The sequence below is a fragment of the Myotis daubentonii genome, chromosome 1 (assembly GCF_963259705.1).
Source record: "Myotis daubentonii chromosome 1, mMyoDau2.1, whole genome shotgun sequence".
NCBI classification, from domain to species: domain Eukaryota; kingdom Metazoa; phylum Chordata; class Mammalia; order Chiroptera; family Vespertilionidae; genus Myotis; species Myotis daubentonii.
This window is the reverse complement of record NC_081840.1, coordinates 66601212-66623767: the sequence shown is the minus strand read 5'-3', so window position 1 is coordinate 66623767 and position 22556 is coordinate 66601212. Positions and strand designations below refer to the sequence as shown.

Genomic DNA, 22556 nt, shown 5'->3' with positions numbered 1-22556 from the left:
AAAGATTTCTCTGGGCAGAACAGAGTAAATTTATTACTGCGGAGGAGTCTAAGGATATAGCCTTCCTGGTGCAAATTTATTTAAAGTCATATTAACTTAAAAATTACGGGAATTTTACCTTCTATTCCATAACACATCTTTATTTTGGTTATAATAATAAAAGCATAATATGCTAATTAGACCATTCGTCCTTCAGGACGAAGCCAGGACTGTGAGGGAAGCCTGGGCCCAGGTGCCAGAGGGAAGCTGGTGCCAGCAGCTGGGGGAAGGAAGGCCTACTCTTGCATGAATTTCATGCATCGGGCCTCTAGCATTAACATAAAAATATTTCCCCCCAAATAAAGTCTTTGGCTTTGCCTACCCTTGGCACACAGCCAAGGGTCTCTTCCATTTTCAGACGTGTGGGGCCAGAGAAACATCTTTTGTAGGGAGGAGAGAACATTAATAAGAGGTTTAGAGTACATACGTTTCTTTTCCAATTCTTCATCGTCTAGAAGAAGACTAACCACCTCTTTTGGTTTCAAAGTATCTGGTTTGAAGTTCCCACCAGAAATCACCATCCGCTGAATCTACACAAAGCAGATCAAAATTTCACACCCAGGCATCTATTCCATAACGGCAAACCTCCAAAAGAAAGAAACATATTTCTCCTTCTACCAGGGAGGCCCCTGGAGTCCCTATTTTCTTTTTCATTCTGCTGACTGGCTCTTCTAGATTACTTATTCCTTTCTAAAGAGAAAGGACAATTTCTTTGGAAATTAACAAATCTGGCCACTATTCAGAACCTGATCAGATTGAGAGTACCAGGGTGAGAGCTTGGGAAAGTATGACAAGCATGAGGGCCATGACTAGTGTCCTCTCCACATGAACAACAGCTAGATCTAGGCGATAAACTCCATTCTGGTAGAAAAGGAGTGAGAAATAGCCAGGGCAGTAAGAAATTAGTATTGTTATAGGACCTGATTTTTTCTTTCTTCTTTTTTTTTCCTCTCCTGATTTTATTTTCCATCCAGGAAAAATTTAGCCCCTTCAGACCAACAAAAGGCAAGAGAGTCTTAGTCTAGTCCAGCCGTGGGCAAACTATGGCCCGCGGGCCGGATCCGGCCCGTTTGAAATGAATAAAAAAAAAAAAAAAAAAAGACTGTACCCTTTTATGTAATGACTAGAGGCCCAGTGCACAAAAATTTGTGCACTCGGGGGGGGGGAGGGGGGGGTCCCTCAGCCGGCCTTTGCCCTCCTGTAGTCTGGGACCCCTCGGGAGATAACGACCTGCTGGCTTAGGCCTGCTCCCGGGTGGCAGAGGGCAGGCCCAATCCCTAGGTGCAGCCCCTGGTCGGGCTCAGAGCGGGGCGATTGGGGAGTTGGGGCGCCGCCCCCTGTCATGCACAGAGCAGGGCGGATCAGGAGGTTGTGATGCCACCCTCAGTCATGCTCAGGGTAGGGCCGATTCGGGGGTTGGGGCACCGTCCCCTGTCACACTCAAGGCAGGGTCGATGGGGAGGTTGCGGCGCCACCCCCCGTCACGCACAGAGCAGGGCCCATCGGGGGGTTGTGGCGCTGCCCCCTGTCACGCACAGAGCAGGGCCCATCAGGGGGTTGGGGCGCCGCCCTCTATCACCCACAGAGCAGGGCTGATCAGGGGGTTGGGGCACCGCCACTCTCACACTCAGGGCAGGGCCGATGGGGAGGTTATGGCTCTACCCCGTCACACACAGAGCAGGGCCCGTGGGGGGTGGGGAGGGCGGGTTGGGGCACCGCACCCTGTCACACACAAAGCAGGGCTGATCAGGGGGTTGGGGCGCCCCACCCTGTCACACACAGAGCCGCAGGGTGATCAGGGGGTTGGGGAGCTCCCCCCTATCAGGCACAGAGCAGGGCTGATCAGGAGGTTGGGGAGCCTTCCCCTGTCAGGAACAGAGCAGGGCTGATAGGGAGGTTGTGGCCCCGTGAGCCACAGAGCCGCAGAACGATCGGGGGTTTGGTCGCTTCCCCTTGTCACGCTGATCTCGGTGCCGGGAGGCCTCATGGCTCTGCTGATCCCGGTGCTGGGAGGCATATTACCCTTTTACTATATAGGATAGAGGCCTGGTGCACGGGTGGGTGCCAGCTGGTTTGCCCTGAAGGGTGTCCTGGATCAGGGTGGGGGTCCCCACTGGGGTGCCTGGCCAGTCTGGGTGAGGGACTGAGGGCTGTTTTCAGGCTGGGGGTGACTGAAGCTCCCAACCGCTCCTTTTTTTCTTTCTTTTTTTTTTTCTGGGCCAGCTTTAGCTTTGAGGCTTGGCTCCAGCTCTTAGGCCTCCGCTGCTGAAAGTAGGTTTCTGGCCTTTGCTTACAATGTTGCGATCCTGCTGGCTAAAGCCGGGCGGACTAAGGCAGGTTTCTGGGGTTTTGTTTAGCTTCTATATTTGTTACATAGTTGCTTAGAGTTGCAGCTCAGAGGCCTGGAGCTGCAGGCGGGGAACGTTGGAGTCCTCCGTCACTGAAGCAAGCAAGCCTCATGTTAGTTTCAAGCTGCCTGGCTGCCGGCCGCCATCTTGGCTGGCAGTTAATTTGTATATTGCCCCGATTAGCCAATGGGAAGGGTAACGGTTGTACGCCAATTACCATGTTTCTCTTTTATTAGATAGGATGTTTACTTTGAATTTATATTAGTTCACACAAACACTCCATCCATGCTTTTGTTCTAGCCCTCCGGTCCAGTTTAAGAACCCATTGTGGCCCTCGAGTCAAAAAGTTTGCCCACCCCTGGTCTAGTCAATGGGGTGGGATTTTGTATTTTCTTCGCCGTGTAGTACTTCCTCTGCCTCATGCTTACCTCACTCTTCTCCTTAGCTCTCTGTAGAATGCGTTCTTCAATGGTGCCTTTACAGATGAGCCGGTACACGGTAACCTGCTTTGTCTGCCCCAAGCGGTGGGCTCTGTCCATGGCCTGCTGGTCCACAGTGGGGTTCCAGTCGCTATCATAAAAAATCACCTGCACAGGCAGACAAGAATACAGTAAAGACTAAGGGACTCAACACAGGAGCAGAAATTTTGAGAGCAACCCAGCCACTCATCTCTTTGTATATGACATTAAGATGAGCAGGTATCCATTTTTAAAACCAATCTAGTCCTGGGCAAGAGAGCTACTCTGGACTTTTTTCAGGATTTTTATTTAAAAAGAGGGAGTGGCGATAATATTAGTAGTGAACACTTAGTGCTTGTTATTTACTAGTCATTGTACTAGTTGCTTTGTGTATAGTCACTCACTTAAATCCCATATTCACTATGACTGAGGTACTATTAAGACCTCATTTTATAGATAAGGAAACTGAGGCACAGAGGAATTAGAGAATTTATCCAAGATTACACAGCCTAAGTAAGTGGTGGGCCTGGGATGTGGGGAATGTTAAGAAGCCTTCTCTCTAACACCAGGCCTATCTTGGTAAGAGACAGACATGGCTTTCCTGGCATTTTCAGGCTCCCATCAATAGGGTCATTTCCTATCCCTTGAATTCCAGGGAAGAAAAGTTTAAAGGTTCCCTGGAAGCTACTTATAGTTTGCTAAACAATAAACACAAACAGCAACAAAATGTACCACTCCCTCCGCAACCCCACAAGTGATCCTAAAACCAACAGATGCCCTAGCTGGTTTGGCTCAGTGGATAGAGTGCCAGCCTGCGGACTGAAGGGTCCCGGGTTCAATTCCGGTCAGGGGCACATGCCTGGGTTGTAGGCTTGACCCCCAGTAAGGGGGTGTGCAGGAGGCAGCCAATCAATGATTCTCTCTCATCATTGGTTTCTATCTCGCTCTCCCTCTCCCTTCCTCTCTGAAATCAATAAAAATATATTAAACACACACACACACACACACACACACACACACACACACACTCACAACACAGCAGACTCCTGGGTCCTCAGCCAACACAACGGACATCCTGAAAGAAAGCCAGTTCAAAAATGGCCACCTCTCGTGCATCCTTCTCTATATTTAATCAAGTCACCAAATCCAATCAGTTCATTTTCAGAAACGAACCTACCCTTTCTACAATTTCACTGTCCCTATCCTGGTCTAGGCACTCACCACCTATGTCTGGTTCACTAATGCCATCAGACCAGCTCACTAATGCTTCCTAGGTTTCTACTCCCTCTCTGCCAGCTGAAACACATCGAGTTCCAACACCTCCCAATCATCAGGCCTTGCTATTTCTAGCCTTTCCTAAAATATAAACACGCCCCTCACTTTCATCAGACAGGTCTCTTCAGTCTTCCTGACTTGTATTACACATTTGTTTGTAGCACTTTTGCTCAAGCTGTTTTTCTGGAATCCTTCATCTCTTCTCTAATGGTCCTTTAAGATTCTGTTCAAGCTTCACATGTTCAGGAAGGCCTCCCTGATTTCTCCTGCCTCTGACAATGTTTCCTTTTCCTATTCCCCATGAATTCCAATTAGAATGGAATAAATAATGGCCAAAATCTGTTGAGCACTTACAATGTGTCTGGCACTAGTGTGCACACATATCTCATTAAATTTTCACAAAAACTGTATGTATTTCCTTCATTTTTAAGTTAGAAAGAGAGTGACCTAACAGTGCTAGCACTATCAACCTGCACTATGAACAATCCCTTGCATTGCCTACCCTGGTCCAAATTTCCACTGAATCACTATCTTCTATAGGTGCCCATGTGTATTATTTAAACGTCTTCCCATCTAGACTTGAGGACAGACAAGATTCATCAGTGCAAACTAGAATCCCAGATACTAGTTGATTGATACTAGAATTTCTAAGGAATCTGACAAAACCAGACAGAGCCTAAAAATGTAAACGGAATACTGATTTGTCTCTCTTGAAACTATTTCTCTATGATGCCTTTTCCATTGCTTAACATTATTCCTAAGTAATTTATTTGTTTTCTCATTTAAAAACAAAGGTTTCATTTTCTGGTGACATCACAAGAGGGGGACTCCTTTGGGGTGAATACCGGGGATCCCACTTGCTGCCTGGACCAGGAGTTCCTGGGGCTGAGGCCTGGACTCTTTTATTTGTAGCACTGCCAGGAATTTTCTTGTCTTGAGTCCCAGTTGCAGCCTCAGCAATCCTCGACATCTCACCTAAGATCTAAGTTGAATCCAGCATTTTTGTATGACATGAAAAGCATTTGCTGCCTCTTGTCTGAGCTTCTTTGTAAGGCACTGGAAGCATTTACTGTGCATTGTATGGGAGGCATTTACTGCCTCTGGTCTGGACAAGCCTGATCAGCTCTGGGTGGCAAAAGACCTCTATTGGTCCTTGCCTAGTCCCCAAGCCCGTAGCCTGATCGGCTCTGGGATGAGAGACATTGCTTTGCTTCAGTGTTTTCTGTGTTTTTAAACACAGGGCATTCTGAGGTTTCTGTGGCTGGATAGATAAAAAAAAGTATGGTGTAAAGCTCTTGTCTATGGGTTGTGCACGCCTGTAAATACTGTACCCTGTAAATACTGTACTTAAGTGTCTCTGTTGTTATTCTGTGTCTCTGATGTTTAATTTGTTTAAAGATAGGGCATATCCCACTTGGCTGGGGGCCTCAGCTGCTTGTGGCAGGCTGAACCCACAGCAAGGATTGCAGGAACTTCCCAGCATCTGCCTAGAGTTCTTAACCTCGGACACCCTCCCTGCTCTCCCTCTCGAGGCATCAGCCACCTGAACCGTTTATCTAGTAAGAGCTCTTGTCTGTCTGTAATGTAACTTTGGTTCTGATGTTCTTTGCTTGCTTTCTTATCTTTTGGGGACTTAGTTCGCTCCTCGCTGTTTTATGAACACAGGGAGTCCTCTGTCCCTGTTGTTTGGGCTTTCCACCACTCAGATCCTTCAGACCCTCAGACCAAAGAGCAAGAAGGTCATCTGCCTTGCTGGGTAAGTGTGAGATACGATTCTCAGGCTAATGCCCCAGTCCCACCTTTTGAGAATAACCATTTGTTTTTTATTTTATTTTTTAAAAATATATTTTATTGATTTTTTACAGAGAGGAAGGGAGAGGGATAGAGAGCTAGAAACATCGATGAGAGAGAAACATTGATCAGCTGCCTCCTGCACACCCCCCATGGGGATGTGCCCACAATCAAGGTACATACCCTTGACTGGAATCGAACCTGGGACCTTTCAGTCCGCAGGCCGATGCTCTATCCACTGAGTAAAACCGGTCAGGGAGAGAATAACCATTTATTTACTTTAGAGGTTGTTTCTCTTTTGAAATAGGGTAAGATCTCTTATATGCAAGATTTCCATGTTGTTACATCACAAGGATTCTACTCGGGAAGAAAAATATGGAAATAAACCTTCTAACCCCCAAGTCTTTCTCCTAGAAGGGCTGGAGCTGCAGAAGAGCCCTCAAGCAGGCTGCAAAAGCAGCAGTCCACTCTATAAAGGAAAAAAAAAAGGTACTTTCACATTAAAGGCCCAGGAGTTGTTGCAGTCTTGGAAAGAGCTGCGGGGTCTGATATCTCCTTCTGCCCCCCATCCCTCCCCTTTTCTCCAGCCCCCTAAAAGTTGTCAAGGTCATATTATCCCTGTTACAAAATTTGCCAAGAAAATACCTTGGGTAATAATTGGTTTTAAAATTTCATAAAGTTAAGACATAATAAAAAGATATAACTAAAATGAAGGGTTTCTAAAAAAATGTTTTTATTTATTTCAGAGAGAGGAATGGAGAGGGAGAGATAGAAACATCAATGATGAGAAAGATTCATCAATTGGCTGACCCCTGCATGCCGTCTAATGGGAATTGAATCATGACCTCCTGGTTCATAGGTGGATGGTCAACCACTGAGCACACCAGCTGGGCTAAAATGAAGGGTTTTGGGTAACTTAAAACTTCGGAGTTTTGCTGTGTTAAATAGTAAAAATTATTATATATCTAAGTATTTTGAAATGACAGGACATTGAAATATTAATATGTTTGCCTATGTTTGGCTTTGAATCTGTAAATGAATATGTCTTTTATTTTATTTAAATAGAACTCTTAAAAACGTGAATGTATTATTAATCTGAGGAATGTTAATTAATTGTCACCAAAAAGGTCAAAGTTTCTAAGAATTAAAATTCTAATTACACTGGAAAGAAATTATATGATTTTAGTATATGGATGAAGACTGAATTTGAAGCGATAAGCCTTGTAGAAATAGCCTGGTACCTTGCTTGGTCACATGGTTCATGACACTCTTTCCAGGTAAGGAATGAAGGTTGCATTCCTGAAATATGGCAAGGTGTCCTCAAGACACCTTGGGGACCTCAAGGACTTGAGAATACGACCCAAAACATACAGGTATTCCAGGAAACCTTGGCTTTGGCTTCTCTGCCCTGAAAGGCCTACAGTTCACTAGAGCTCAATCTAAAGATTCCCTATCAGTGAATGAAATCCTGCAAAGCAAATCTGAGAATGCCTGTGTGATCAATTTGATCAATTGCTACTCTTGTGTTTATGCAAACAGGACAAACAAAAAAATAGACTTGATATAATCTCTTTGAAAATTAGGGTAATTTTAGGGAGAAAAATTATGCTTTAAATAAAACTACAATGTCTAATTGTGGGTACGAGATTCCAGTACAGTGGGGCCTTGACCTACGAGTTTAATTTGTTCCGAGACCGAGCTCGTTAAGGAGCTCGTTAACTCAAATTACTCTATCAACTCAATGCAAAAAATCGGCCTAGAGACAGCTGGTATCTCAAAAAACTCGTTAGTCAGGACACTCGTAAGTCAAGGCCCTACTGTATAATCAAATGTCTTCAAAGTTTTTGTTTTGTTAATTCTCACCAGAGGATATTTTTCCATTGATTTTTAGAGAGAGTGGAAGGGAGGGGGAGAGAAACATCAATGTGAGAGAGACACATGGATTGGTTGCCTCCTGCATGTGACCTGAACAGGGCTGGGGACTGAGCCTGCATTCGAGGTACATGCCGTTGACTGGAATCGAACCCAGGATACTTCAGTCCACAGACCGACGCACTATCCACTGAGCCAAACCGGCTACGACCAAAGTTTTGCTTTTAAGGCTGTGTCTGTGTATGCCACATTGGTCCCAGACCTCATCAGAAATGTAACTACAATCTATCAGATTGTCACTGTGTGGTATCATTCCACCGGAAGCCATGATCTAAAAATCTTCTCTTCTGGTTTATGATTTACTGTATGCACTAACCTCTCTGTTTTATTTGCTTCTGTTTTCATAGAATATATGCCTATATTTACATGACTGCTTGCTGACACAGTATAGGGCTCACTGTAGAAGCCATCAGCATCATTGTGTCCAAAAAGTAACACTAAAACAGCTTAGACTTATGATTCAGTCAATGAAGCATGGATTATCTATTGACTTCACTTAAAACTGTTTTCCCCTTTTTGGCTCCCTCCTTCTTTTGTCAGACAGGGAGGACTTCAGAACTCTGCCACCCCATAAACCAAAAGCAGTGACAAAAGAGACACAACGTCCCTTTTCCCTGAAAGGATTCAGAGTAAAAAAATCCATAAAGGGAAATTATAATAGGTCAGGAATAATACAATTCAGCAGCAAGACACTTCCCATATAGAACTAATCTCACAGATTTAAGGTGATAATATTAACAGGGGGAAACGATAGGGAGGAAGGGCACACAATAAGAACAGGACCACACCCTAGCCGGTTTGGCTCAGGGGTGAGAGTGTCCTTGCCCGTGGACTGAAGGGTCATGGGTTCGATTCCAGTCAAGGGCATGTACCTCCGCTGCAGGCGCAATCCCTGGGTCGGGCGCGTGCAAGAGGCAACCAATTGATGTGTCTCTCTCACACTGATGTTTCTTTCTCTCTTTCTATCTCTCCCCCTCCCTTCTACTCTCTCTAAAAATCAATGGAAAAAATATCGGCTGGTGAAGATTAATAAAACAAAACAAAAAAGAATAGGACCGCAGTTGTATAATGATTATTCACCTTACCAACTATAGATAAGAGGCTTTCTTACAGACCTTGGAAAACTAGAGGATGTGCTGCAAGAAGAAAGACAGAGTGGTAAAAAGGTAAGAGACACCCTGGGGCCTAGATGGGTCCATTCCTCAGAAAAGAAAATACATTTTGAGGACAAAGAACAAGATGTGCTGTGATCTGATTTGGTTGCTGTGCCTAGACCCTGACCTCCTCATGGAGCTTGCCTCAGGAATGCGAACCATTCTCAGGGTCCCAAGAACTGGTGGAGCTGGTTTTAACACCACTGAAAACTACTTACCTTGTTACTGGACTTCAAGGTCCTGGAGGGAGACACAAGGGACCATAGACCCTGTAGCCACCCCAACCCCTCCTTCCTCCTTCCCCCTTCCCCCTTCCCCCTTCCCCCTTCCATGCAGCCTCTCTTCCTCATCCCTCTATAATCAACCAGCTAGCAGGAGGTGTTAGAGCAGATTCTTCGTGGATGACCTGCTACTTTCCGATACTGCTGGCATTATTAGAATAATAATCATATATGATTCAACGCCGTCTCTGCTTAATTGGCTCAAGTAGTGACAGGCAGCCCAGACCCATTTGTTGTCCCATTTCACCTCTAGTAAGAGCCTCATTGTTTTTTCCTTTGTGTTGCTTCTATATCAGGTATAACTCCTCAATTTTTAGTATAGGTTAGAATTTGTGGGGAGAGAATTATAAACTGCCTGCCAAAGAAAGAAATCACTGTGAAAGCTTATTGATAATCCAGTATCCACAGAACTAGGATTTGTAAGTGTACAACACTTTTCACTTGTAGAGGAGCACAGCAAACCTGACCACAGGGCATTTTGCAGTTTCAACAAGATAGGCAAAATTCTAGAAAATCTGTTTAAACTTTCGAGAAGAGAAGGCTGAGTTAATAAAAAGGAGACTGTCAATTGGACTAGTGGGAAACATTGCTTGCCTACTATATCTAAAATGACTACATATGTGGAAAATGAGGGCTTATGTCACACCTAAACAGTACTTTTAGTGTCAAAGCCTGAGGCATTGGGTCAGCTAAATTCATTATGGGATGTTCCATTTCATAGGTGCTTCCAAAACATTTACATTTTTTACTGGAAGTCTCAGGGGCAACCAAACCTGATTCTACTTGTCTTTTTTTTTTTTTTTTTTTAAATATATTTTATTGATTTTTTACAGAGAGGAAGGGAGAGAGTGAGTTAGAAACATCGATGAGAGGGAAACATCGATCAGCTGCCTCCTGCACATCTCCTACTGGGGATGTGCCTGCAACCCAGGTACATGCCCTTGGCCCGAATCAAACCCGGGACCTTTCAGTCCGTAGGCCGACGCTCTATCCACTGAGCCAAACCGGTTTCGGCTACTTGTCTTTTTTGAGCTCATAAACAGTAAGAAGATTAAAGCCTAAGGCAGTGATGGTGAACCTATGACACATGTGTCAGAGGTGACACGCGAACTCATTTTTTTGGTTGATTTTTCTTTGTTAAGTGGCATTTAAATATATAAAATAAATATCAAAAATATAAATCTTTGTTTTACTATGGTTGCAAATATCAAAAAATTTCTATATGTGACACAGCACCAGAATTAGGTAAGGGTTTTTCATAATGCTGACACGCGGAGCTCAAAAGGTTCACCATCACTGGTCTAAGGAGATAGGTTTGCAATTTAACTTCAACCCTTTCCTCCCCTGACAAATTTAGTGGCTATTTATCATTTAAATGGATTAAAAGAGGTGAGGAATTTGGGAGGAAGAGAGACTAAAATAAGATTCTATTTAGAAAAATACTTGCCTTGGGGAAAAGAATATGAAATATGCATAAGTTAATAAGTTAAAAGAAGAACGAGAATGAAAAACTAACCTAGTTGTATGCTTATTATCTAATTTTACAATAAAATGAACACTGAATCAGCTATGACAGGAATTCGGGGTGGGGGCGGGGAATCGAGGAGGCAATGACCAAGGCAGTAGGACAGAGAAGACACCTGCATTTGGTAATCAGGTTTATGGAACTCAGTGCGACATTCTGGAGAAAAACAAATAATAATGAAGGCATCAGAACAACGGACTTAATTAGGAAAAATGACAGCAAGTCAATTCACAAAGCGTGGCCCAGCAATGACTAAGGGGAAATATATTAATAGTCAGTATCTTTCATGAAGCTGTAAACACCAGGCTGGACAGAAATGACAGGGGGAGGTGAGAGTTGAGGAGAGGTTGAGGCACTTAGCTATAGGTCAATGAGAAGTAGTTTCAGGGGAGAGGAACTGAAATGGAAAACAAGACCAGCACTTGGAGGGTAGAACCCCCCTCCCCTAGAGAAGGAGTGGAAGTGCAGTCCCTTGGGAGGGCTGAAAGCTGTGCCATGTTTGTCTCACAGGAACAAAGGACTTCTCACATTGCAACCAAGGGACAAAAGCTCCTCACTCTCTCTCTACACGTAAGCATTTACATGTGTGACACAGAAACAAAACAAACAGTGCAGATTGTAACAACCCCTCACTAAAGAGTCAAAGGCAAAGAGACCCCTACTTCAGGAAGAACACAGACAGTGAGGGGCAGCTGCCGTTAGTCACAGGCTAAAATCATGTTTTTACTAACAGAGTGGGCCGTCGTCCCACTGTTTATAAGCACGGTTATATATGCATTCTCGTCATCAGAGATTCAGTTTTTTCTGGCATTTTAGGCTGACTATCCTCTTCTTGTCCATAAATGTCTCTGAGGATCTTCCAAAGCTAAATAAACTCAGGACAAAGGAAAAACACCAACCAGGCAAGCAGTTAAGCCTATTGTTTTTCTAATAATACACAGAGAATATAACCTGACTTCACACAAACCATAACCTAGGAATTCATTTCAATCTGTGGTCTCATTTTTCTGAGTATTCCAGAAGGTTTTAATTTACAAGTGAATCCCCAAGCCCTCCCTTCAAAATTAATGTAAATTATTTTGGAATTGAGAACTCAGAATATTCAGAGCCCCTCTTTAGCCCCCAGGATGAAAAGGGAATTCCTATTTCTACTCCCTAGCTATGGATTAAGGGCCTATTTTGGTTCTCAGTGGCTGGCAGGAGCTCTTACCCCACAAGGCAAACTATGTGAACACTGGAAGCATAATGCAGATCTCTCCCCCTCAAACTTATTTTTTTGACCATTCAACTGGACCACTAGGAGAACTATTCCTTAAGAAACCATAGACCAAACCTAAAATAGGCAGGCTGCAAAGGAAAATACATTTTGATCAGATGAACTTATCCAGCCTCATGGCCTTAAATGATCATCTCTGACCTGATTCCAAAAACACATCTTCAGCCCCAATCTTTCTCCTGAACTCCAGAGACCCCATAGCCTGGGTGACATTGCTATTTAGTGTTTGCTAAAAATCTTGAACTTAATCCTCCCAAAACCAAACATTTGAGTCCCCCCAATCAAACTGCTCCCCAAATATTCCCCTTAATTAGTAATTCATTCCAGCTGCTGAGGTCAAACACATTGGAGCTCTTCATCACACCTCCTGCATGTCCCACATCCAATCTGGCAGCAACCTCTATTGGCTGTGCCTTCAAAATACATGCAGACTCCAATTATTTCTCACCACTTTCACTGCTTCAACCCTTGTCCATCACCATCATCTGTGTCTAACTTTTAACTGAACTTGATTCCATCTTGCTCCCTATAGTTCTCCCCACCCCTACCCTATACCCAAGCCAGAGGAACACATTTAAAACCTATAAGCCAATTCACGTTAGATGTCTGTTCTAATTCTTCCAGTGACTTCCCATCTCAAAATCCTTACCATGGCCTATTAAGACCTACATGACCTGCTTCTGCAACATTCCTCTCACACCACTCTCCTCACTCATTATGTTCCACTTAAATAGGGCTGTTTGCTGTTGCCTGATTATGCCAAGCATGCTCTCACCTCAGGGCTTTGCATTTATTTCCTCTGCCTGGAATGCTCTTCTTTCTGACAGATATATGCTTGGCTTGCTTCCTTACTTTCTTCAGAACTTGGCTCAAATGTCATCTTAGTCATCCTACCAGAGAAGCATGACTAGGCCATATAACACAACCCCTGATCAAAAATGAGGTTTTAAAATTTACCAGGTAGACGAAGAGTGATCTATGTTGAGGGAACAGTTTATGCAACAGTGTGATACAGGATGGTGTGTTCAGGAAAACTACAAGTAAATCATTTCTATGAGGTAAATTTTAGAAGGGGAAGTAATCTGTTTATTAGGCTGGAAAGAGAGATAAAGGCCACAAAATGAAGGGCCTATATGCCATGTAAAGGAGCTTATCTTGTAGATGATGGAGAATTCCTGAAGAGTTTTAAGCAAGGGAGTGGCATGGTTGTAAAGAAGGGTATAAACAGAGTAGGTATGAGGCTGGGGGCTGAGACTGGAGTCCAAAAGATCAGCTAGGAGAAACGAATGAATCTTTTATTCACATTGTCAGTATGACTTCAAGTTGGGACAGTATAAAATGCTTACAGAGAAGCAAGGGGCGACGAGAAAGCCAAGTTTCTGCTATCAGATATGCTACCAAGTGAGCCACCATATCAGAAAACCCGTAAGAACAGCACCTACCACCAATGATAGCCTTCCCTTAAGAGGACTGTGGCTAATGATGTGCACGTAAGACAGAATATACCTCAGGCCCTGGAGCCCTGTCCCAACCTGGTTAACTGGTTGAAGAGGTTTAGTTGCCAAGGAAGGTATAGCTGATCCTATGGTTGATATTTAGAATCTGGTTTTCATTTTTTGTTGTTGTTGTTAATTGTCATCTTAGGATATTTTTTTTCAATTGATTTTTACAGAGAGAGGAAGGGAAGAAGGGGACGGGGGTGGGGCGGGGGGAGAGAAACATTGATTGCACATGCTCTGACCAGAGTCGGGGATCAAACCTGCAACCCAGGTATATGCCCTTGACCGGGAATCAAACCCACTACCCTTCGTGCATGGGCTGACGCTCTAACCGCCTAGACACACCAGCCAGGGTGAAAGTAGTCAGTTCTATGTAGTAGTGAGTAAGGAAAAAGGGGGGACACAGCCTAGAAGTGGAGACTAGGACATGTGGAATCTAGTTCCAGCTCTGCTGCTGTGCACCTATTCAAGCCTCTCCACCCCTGTATTTCATTTATCCATGACCTCCAGTATGCATCCTTCTATTTGTGGGAATTGTGATGCTCAGTATTTCATAGAGAGGCTCCACAACCGCCACCCGAGATGGCATTTTTAGAGGCATGCCTTCTACAAAACAATTTCCCACTTATGCATTTTTATGTCTCAAGATTACGGAAATTATTAAATATATTTGAATCCTGGGAATATTTCTGAGATTCAAAAGGAATGTTCTTTTCTTCTCCCTTTCAGATGCTGAAGTATCCCCACAAGGAGATTGGGTATGAAAGGATAGTCATTTGATGAAATGTCTTTTATTTTATTTTTTTAATTCCAATTTCATTGCTCTCCAACCACCTTTTGAAGTTTGGGATACAAAAATATGATGTGTTCCTATGATGAAATAATGCGTAAGAGTGATAAAACAATGCTTCCTGATTTGTTTAGAGCTCCTGGTTGACTTGGCTGATTTTCTTCCAGTGTTTATTCACTGACACATTCCAAGTGTTTAGAATAGTATGAGACACATAGTAGGCATTCATCAAATATTTGTTGAATGAATGCATAAAAAATTTATTCCAACAGAATGGATAGAAAAGTCCAAAGGAAAGCTAATATGTTCCAGTTCCAGGCAAAGCACAACTACTGTCACCAATGGCAAAGAAAAAAGTTTGTGATACAAAGCAAAGGGTGATACCAACTGAACATATTTATAGCCGAAAACCTGCATATCCAATGTATTGGCTCTCATGACTTACTGTATCTGCAGCAGTGAGATTGATACCCAGTCCTCCAGCTCGGGTGCTTAGCAGGAACACAAAGATGTCATTCCTGCAGAAGAGGGAGGGATATGTTAAGAGGAAAAAACTGAAAAATAAAAAGGGCATGTGGCATAAGAGAGGAATCCCTGAATGCAGATCTAAGGCTAGAAAGAGTTTTGGTCATTACACAGGCCTGATCTAACATTTCTTTGACACACTGTACAAAGGTGCTCTGTTGCTAAGATCAAACCATGGTTATCACCTTCCAATTTGCAGATATACTTTTGCCGCCCACTAATACTGACTGAGAGGCAATAAAGTTATAAACATGTAGCACATATGACAGAAAAGTATGTTATCATGGAAGTAGAGGCCTTTGTCTATATGTAACAGTCATATTTTTAACAAGTCAAACCATTCATAGTCCATATAGAGGATATAAATAAATCAGTATTTCCTGGCATTTTCCCCAGGAATCATAACTTCCAGTAATTTACTATTAATTATAATTCCAAAGCACTCATTTTCAAATGAAGAAAGTCAGTCCCAGAAAAATGACTCAAGCTCCTGAGACTAAGACCTAGGTCATGACTTCTATGTACGTATTAAGTTGAATTTAGGATTAACCCATGAGGACAGACTGGAATTAAAGTACTTTTTTATGAATGCCATCACAGCTCTTACAAAGAAACAATCAGATATAGTTTTCTGTTTCCCTTTATATTATACTAGAAGCCCAGTGCACAAAAATTTGTGCACTCGGGGGGGAGGGGGAGGTCCCTCAACCCAACCTTTGCCCTCTCACAGTCTGGGACCCCTCAGGAGATAACCACCTGCTGGCTTAGGCCCGCTCCCCTGGTGGCAGATGGCATGCCAGATCCCGCAATGCCTGCCCCGTCTCCCTCGGTTGCACACGGCAGGCCTGGATCCCGTACTGGGGCAGGCGGTGGCTGGGGATCCCGCTGCTTCCTGCCCAGCCCACCCCGACCCGCACACAGCAGGCCCAGATCCCGCACTGGGGTTGGGGGCAGCTTGGGATCGCGCTGCCACCTGGGCGGGGCAGCGCAGCGAGATCTGCCTGCAGTATGCAAATTTAACAGCCATCTTTGTTGGGTTAATTTGCATACTCTTCTGATTGGCTGATGAGCGTAGCAAAGGTATGGTCAATTAGCATCTTTGTCTTTTATTAGTGTAGATGTCCCTTTAAAGAAACCTAGAATTACAAATAAAACAGTAGATGCCACTGTCATTCATTCAGGCAACAAGTATTTATTGAATATCTTTTAGGAACAAGGCCATGCCAGATTACAGAAAGCAGGCCCTGACTGTAAGATTTATCTATATATACACATACAATTAGAGGCTCAGTCTGAGTCCAGTTCTTGCAAATAACATAAACATTTAAGATTATCTTGCATTTTCACATTCCTGCCACCCAATGTTATTTTCTAGAATATTTCTAAAGGTTTGCATTATACTGATGAGCAAACTTTACTGCCCTCTAAATCAGCGTCGCCAACCGGCGGTCCTCAGGAAACTGGTGGTCTGTGAGGTCGGAAAGGTTGGCGACCGCTGCTCTAAATCAAGCAGCATATCTTTTTTTCACGACTATAATGAGAAATACAACTGGAAATTCATTTAGATTGGTGTTATTCAAATTGTAGGTCACACCTATCATTAGTCATGAAATAATGTTCACAGCAGCACAATTTACAATAGCTAAGATTGGAAATAGCCTAAGTGCCCATCAGCAGATGAGTGGATTAGAAAACTGTGGTACATCTACACAATGGAATACTATGCTGTCATAAAAAAGAAAGCACTCTTATCATTTGCAACAGCACAGATGGACCTGGAGAGCATTATGCTAAGTGAAGTAAGCCAGCCGGATAAAGATGAATATCACATGATCTCACTCATTTGTAGAATATAATGAACAACATAAACTGATGAACAACAACAAAAAAAGATACAGAGACATAGAACCATTGAACAGACCGTCAAACCTCAGAGGGAAGGCAGGGAAGGTGTGGGAGTAAGAGATCAACCAAAGGACTTGTGTGTATGCATATAAGCATAACCAATGAATATAGACAGTAGGGGGATGAGAGCATGTGCTGGGGGGGCGGGTGGGGATGGGAGTGAGCAGGGAGAGATCAATGGGGGAAAAAGGAGATATATGTAATACTTTAAACAATAAAGAATTTAAATTAATAGACATTAGAACTATGGAGGAGAACCAAGATGGCGGCATAGGTTAACGCCGGAGTTTGCTGCTTTGAACAACTACTTCAAAAGTGAAACCAAAAAACGGAAGGGACATCACCCAGAACCACAGGAACGCTGGCTGAGTGGAAGTCCTACAACTAGGAGGAAAGAGAAACGCATACGGACACTCAGAGGAGGCGCAGTGCTGAAGTCAAATTCTGAGGTGCGGAGTGCGCGGAGCTGGCTGGCGGCGGAGGGCGTGGTTGTTGTTTTCAATCGGGAGGGAGTCGCAGACTCTGAGCTCCAGATCCGGGCGAGTCTTTAGGGACCCAGACTCAAACGGGAGAAGCGGGACTGTCTGGCTTCGGTCAGAGCGAGTGCAGCTTTCTCTCCGAGCTTTGCAGCGGGTGCTGGGACTCAGAGAGGCAGAGCCCCTTGGGACAGGACTGAGAGCCGCCATAACTGCTCTCTCCTGCCCACCCTGTTGATCCTGTGCGACCCGCCCCGCCCAAGCCCTGCACAGAGGCATTTGCCGGATAGCCTCAGGCAAAGGCTAGATTAGCACCTCCCTAGAGGACAGAAGTTCTCTCACTGCTGACACAGCTGATTCTCATAGCCACTTGGCCTGGAGGTCAAACCCTCCCTGGTATTAGCTACAACAATCAAGATTTATCTATAAGACTACAAACAAAGACCACTAGGGGGTGCACCAAGGAAGCATAACAAAATGTGGAGACAAAGAAACAGGACAAAATTGTCAATGGAAGAAATAGAGTTCAGAACCACACTTCTAAGGTCTCTCAAGAACTGTTTAGAAGCTGCCGATAAACTTAATGAGATCTACACGAAAACTAATAAGACCCTCGATCTTATACTGGGGAACCAACTAGAAATTAAGCACACACAGACTGAAACAACGAATATTATACAGACGCCCGACAGCAGACCAGAGGAGCGCAAGAATCAAGTCAATGATTTGAAATGCGAGGAAGCAAAAAACATCCAGCCGGAAAAGCAAAATGAAAAAAGAATCCAAAAATGCGGGGATAGTGTAAGGAGCCTCTGGGACAGCTTCAAGCGTACCAACATCAGAATTATAGGGGTGCCAGAAGATGAGAGAGAGCAAGATATTGAAAACCTATTTGAAGAAATAATGACAGAAAACTTCCCCCACCTGGTGAAAGAAATGGACTTACAGGTCCAAGAAGCGCGGAGAACCCCAAACAAAAGGAATCCAAAGAGGACCACACCAAGACACATCATAATTAAAATGCCAAGAGCAAAAGATAAAGAGAGAATCTTAAAAACAGCAAGAGAAAGTAACTCAGTTACCTACAAGGGAATACCCATACGACTGTCAGCTGATTTCTCAACAGAAACTTTGCAGGCCAGAAGGGAGTGGCAAGAAATATTCAAAGTGATGAATACCAAGAACCTACAACCAAGATTACTTTATCCAGCAAAGCTATCATTCAGAATTGAAGGTCAGATAAAGAGCTTCACAGATAAGGAAAAGCTAAAGGAGTTCATCACCACCAAACCAGGATTATATGAAATGCTGAAAGGTATCCTTTAAGAAGAGGAAGAGGAAGAAAAAGATAAAGATACAAATTATGAACAACAAATATGCATCTATCAACAAGTGAATCTAAGAATCAAGTGAATAAATAATCTGATGAACAGAATGAACTGTTGATTATAATAGAATCAGGGACATAGAAAGGGAATGGACTGACTATTCTTGGGGGGGAAAGGGGTGTGGGAGATGTGGGAAGAGACTGGACAAAAATCGTGCACCTATGGATGAGGACAGTGGGTGGGGAGTGAGGGCGGAGGGTGGGGCGGGAACTGGGAGGAGGGGAGTTATGGGGGGGGAAAAAGGAACAAATGTAATAATCTGAACAATAAAGATTTAATTAAAAAAAAAAGAATTTAAATTAATAAAATAAAATGACATAGTATAGTGCTATGTACTCATGTGAAAAGATATCTACAATATATTATACAATTAAAATGCAAGTGGAATTATAGTATGAAGTTTTGTAAATAAAATTTTAAACTATAAAAAAAACAAAAGAAATAGAACAGATTAGAAAACAGTATAGTCATGGCCGGTGTGGTTCAGTGGTTAGAGCGCCAGCCCAAGCACCGAAGGGTCGCAGTCAAGGGTAAATACCTGGGTTGCAGGTTTGATCCTGGCCTCCAGTCGGGGGCACATATGGGAAAGCAACCAATCAATGTGTCTCTCTCACATTGATGTTTTTCTCTCTCTCTCCCCCTCACAACCTCCCTTCCACTCTCTCTGAAAATCAATGGGAAAAATATCTTCAGAGAGGATTAACAACAAAAAATTATAACACATCATTACAGGTCACAAGGAAAAGTACTGTCTTGTAAGATTTCAGAGATGGTATATAGGTACTAAATCCCAATGTAAAATGAATTTTATTCTGTAGATTCAAGTAAAAAAAAAAAAAGGAAACATGTTGACATCAGGATGCTTTCATCCCTAGATGCTGTTCTTCCTTGATAAAGTCACTTGACTGCTGAAGGTCTACTTCCTAGATATAAAATAGAGATGCTCTGAATACAGTTGAAGCAACTAACTGATGACATAGCAAGCGCAAACATGAATATCAAAGAGGGAGCTATTTTGGAATAAGCATCCTGGTTAATTTGTAAAGACAGGTCCTAGTAGAAATCTGTCCATTATCTGCACTTAGTTAAACACAACTTTCCTAGAGGCACGCATGGATAACAAACAGAGCATGTTCGGAGGCCTCTTGTAGGGCATGATGCCAAAAGCACTATACTCTTACAAAAAAGTTCTACTAGTTTATTCTTGAATTTTATCATGAAATTTAACATTTCATAATTTTATTTATATAATTTATTAGATGTCTCTTTTGTGGTTAAATCATACAGGGCAAACCAATAAGTTAAAAGGCATTAGCCAGTTTATAAACACATTTTCCCACAGATATGGGATGATGTAAATGGAAGTTTGATACCTCACAGCCCATAGGAGAATACTTAACCACAATAAATGTTCAAATAAAAACTGAGCTTTCTAGGCTGTACTAACCTCTATAGGATAATCCTTCCCACTCTGGCCCTGAGAAAATTTATCTTCCCCATACATCTCTCTCTCCTGCTTTGGTGGGTACAGAGGTGGGGTTAGGGATCAGAGGCTTCTCTCCGATACTGTGTGAGAGCTGATGGGAGTCACCCAATGGCTAGAACTTTTTTGGTAAATCGGAAAGAAGTCCATAGTCTGAGCTTGGGGCGGGGGGTGGGGGGGACTGGGGGACAGGGGTCAGACAGGATGGGAGGGAGAATGCAGTTGGTAACCACAGTAAAAGAAAGAGTAGAAGCTGAAAAATGAGTCTGGACAGTCAGAGAGATAAGATCCAAGATCTGGTAATCACTTATACACAGGGACTATACATAGAAAAAAACAAACACCAGGGAAAGAAATCTAGGTAAAAATAAATTAGCAAAACTTAAGGCAACATGATGGTTTGGGTGCCCTCTAGAGGGCTGAAAATGGATATCAACTAAGGGTCCGTGATGGAATAAGGCCTTATATTAGAGACCATCCTTCGGTTTATGAAATCATGTAGTAAAGACATGCCTAGCTATACTCTTACTCTTCTTTAGTTAATGACCCACTTAGGCCACTTTGCTTTAAAATACCCCAATAGTGCTGGGCATGTAAATAAAGACTTGCTGAGCCAGAATCAAAGACAACACTGGAGCTCTACAACACTCTCACCAAGAAAAGAAAAGTCCACACCACACTCACTTTTTCTCATGTTCTCCAAAGGCCCACCCTGAGTGATCAGAATTGGGGGGATCCATTTGGTAAATGTCATGGGGTAGGAAGAAGTGAAGCCACAGCCAAGGCACACCAGAGCAAAGACCTTGTGAATGGCTTCTAGGATCACGCACTGGTCACATGTTCTGAATGTTGCCCAGTCAGGACATCCTGGGCAAACAGTCTTTAGTCTCAGTCAGACTCTTTCCTGGAAGGATCTCTCATAAATAAATCTTGTATGAAGGGAATGTAAATGGCTTTTTATAGGAGTTCTTGTTTACTCTGGCTGACCTTTGAGCCACAGGGCTTTCCAGTTGAAACTACAATTTTTTTCTTTTGATGTCTTTTCATGAATAATAATGAAAATATTTGGCAAGGCATGCTTTTTTGTTTTCAAAAACACCTGTCTATTTCTCTGTATTGGCCTACTGTAGCCACTCAAAATTTAAAAGTTGAGAACTACCCCCCACCCCAATTTGGAGGAATCTGCCTGATAAGTTTCTGGTCAGCAGAGGCACAGTTTGTTCCTATACGTGAGACACGGGATTATTTCTAGTCATACCCCAACTGTAATCTAGCTCATAATGTAGGCAGGGAAAGAGATTTTAGTCTGTTTTTTTCAGTTTGTCTAATATTAGATGCAGAGTATTAAAGTGATGGTTATTCAAATGTTGACTAAAAAAGCTCACTGCTAAAAAACAAACAAACAAACAAAAGAAAAAAACACACCTCACTATTCTCTAAGCAATTCTTAGCTGCAGTGTTTGGAAGCTCAAGTAAAGTTTTCCAGAAAAGCTGTGCAAAATAAGATATTTACTAAGTAAAGAATAGTATAATTTAATAGTGAAAATACCCTTCTTTTAGAGCTAAGCTTTTCAAAACTATTGTGTGCTAGTGGGATTGCCCAAATAATTGCTTCACAGGTTAAATAAAAGATTTTACGATCATTAATTAGATAAATCTACTTATTTTTTTTCCACTAAAAAGGTCACTAAAATATACTGATCTCTAAATTCATAGTCCAGTTTTCTGGGAATTGGGTCAGGTAGAAGAACAGCTGTAGCTCTACAACCCAGAAATCCAAATCATGACAAGCCAACATACTACAGCTCTGGTTGGAATCTAAACCAGTAGAAATTTCTATAAAGCAATTGGACAAAATGCAGTTTTAAATGTTCACATCCCTTCATTCACTGATTTACCTTGTTTGAATCTACATTAATAACCTAAAATGGTGACAAAGCTTTATAAACAAAGATATTCACTCACCATTAAAAAAAAAAAGAATAGTTTATTGATTTTTAGAGAGAGAGGAAGGGAGAGGGAGAGAGAGAAACATCGGCTGCCTCCTGCACGCCTCCCACCAGGAATCAAGCCCACAACCAGGGCATGTGCCCTTGACCAGGACTCAAACCAGCAACCTCCTGGTGCACAGGACCCACACCAGCCTGGGCTCACTCACCAATTTTAACAATTATAGTATACCCAGTATAAAGGAACACTGATCATTAAAAATAATGATTACAAAGACTTTTTTTAATGATATGGGAAAATGTTTATGATATAATGATAAGTGGAAGAAATCTGGACACACAATCATATCTATAACACTAGAGGCCCGGTGCACGAATTTGTGCACGGGTGGGGTCCCTCGGCCTGGTTGGCGATTGGGGCAAATCGGGGTGATCGGGGCCAGCCAGCCTGGGGCGGGGGGG

General features: G+C 43.0%; 1 protein-coding gene across 4 annotated transcripts in view; it reads right to left on the bottom strand.

Annotated features, from left to right (window-relative positions):
• Nucleotides 1–22556, bottom strand: part of INO80 (INO80 complex ATPase subunit) — a 168772-nt gene that overhangs the window by 13117 nt on the left and 133099 nt on the right. For all 4 annotated transcript variants that reach the window (XM_059712805.1, XM_059655721.1, XM_059712640.1 and 1 more), the window contains 3 exons: nucleotides 14814–14886; nucleotides 2816–2974; nucleotides 467–569 (listed from right to left, as the gene is read on the bottom strand). In XM_059712805.1, the coding sequence (XP_059568788.1) occupies nucleotides 467–569; nucleotides 2816–2974; nucleotides 14814–14886 (335 nt within the window). The remainder of the gene's footprint in view (nucleotides 1–466; nucleotides 570–2815; nucleotides 2975–14813; nucleotides 14887–22556) is intronic.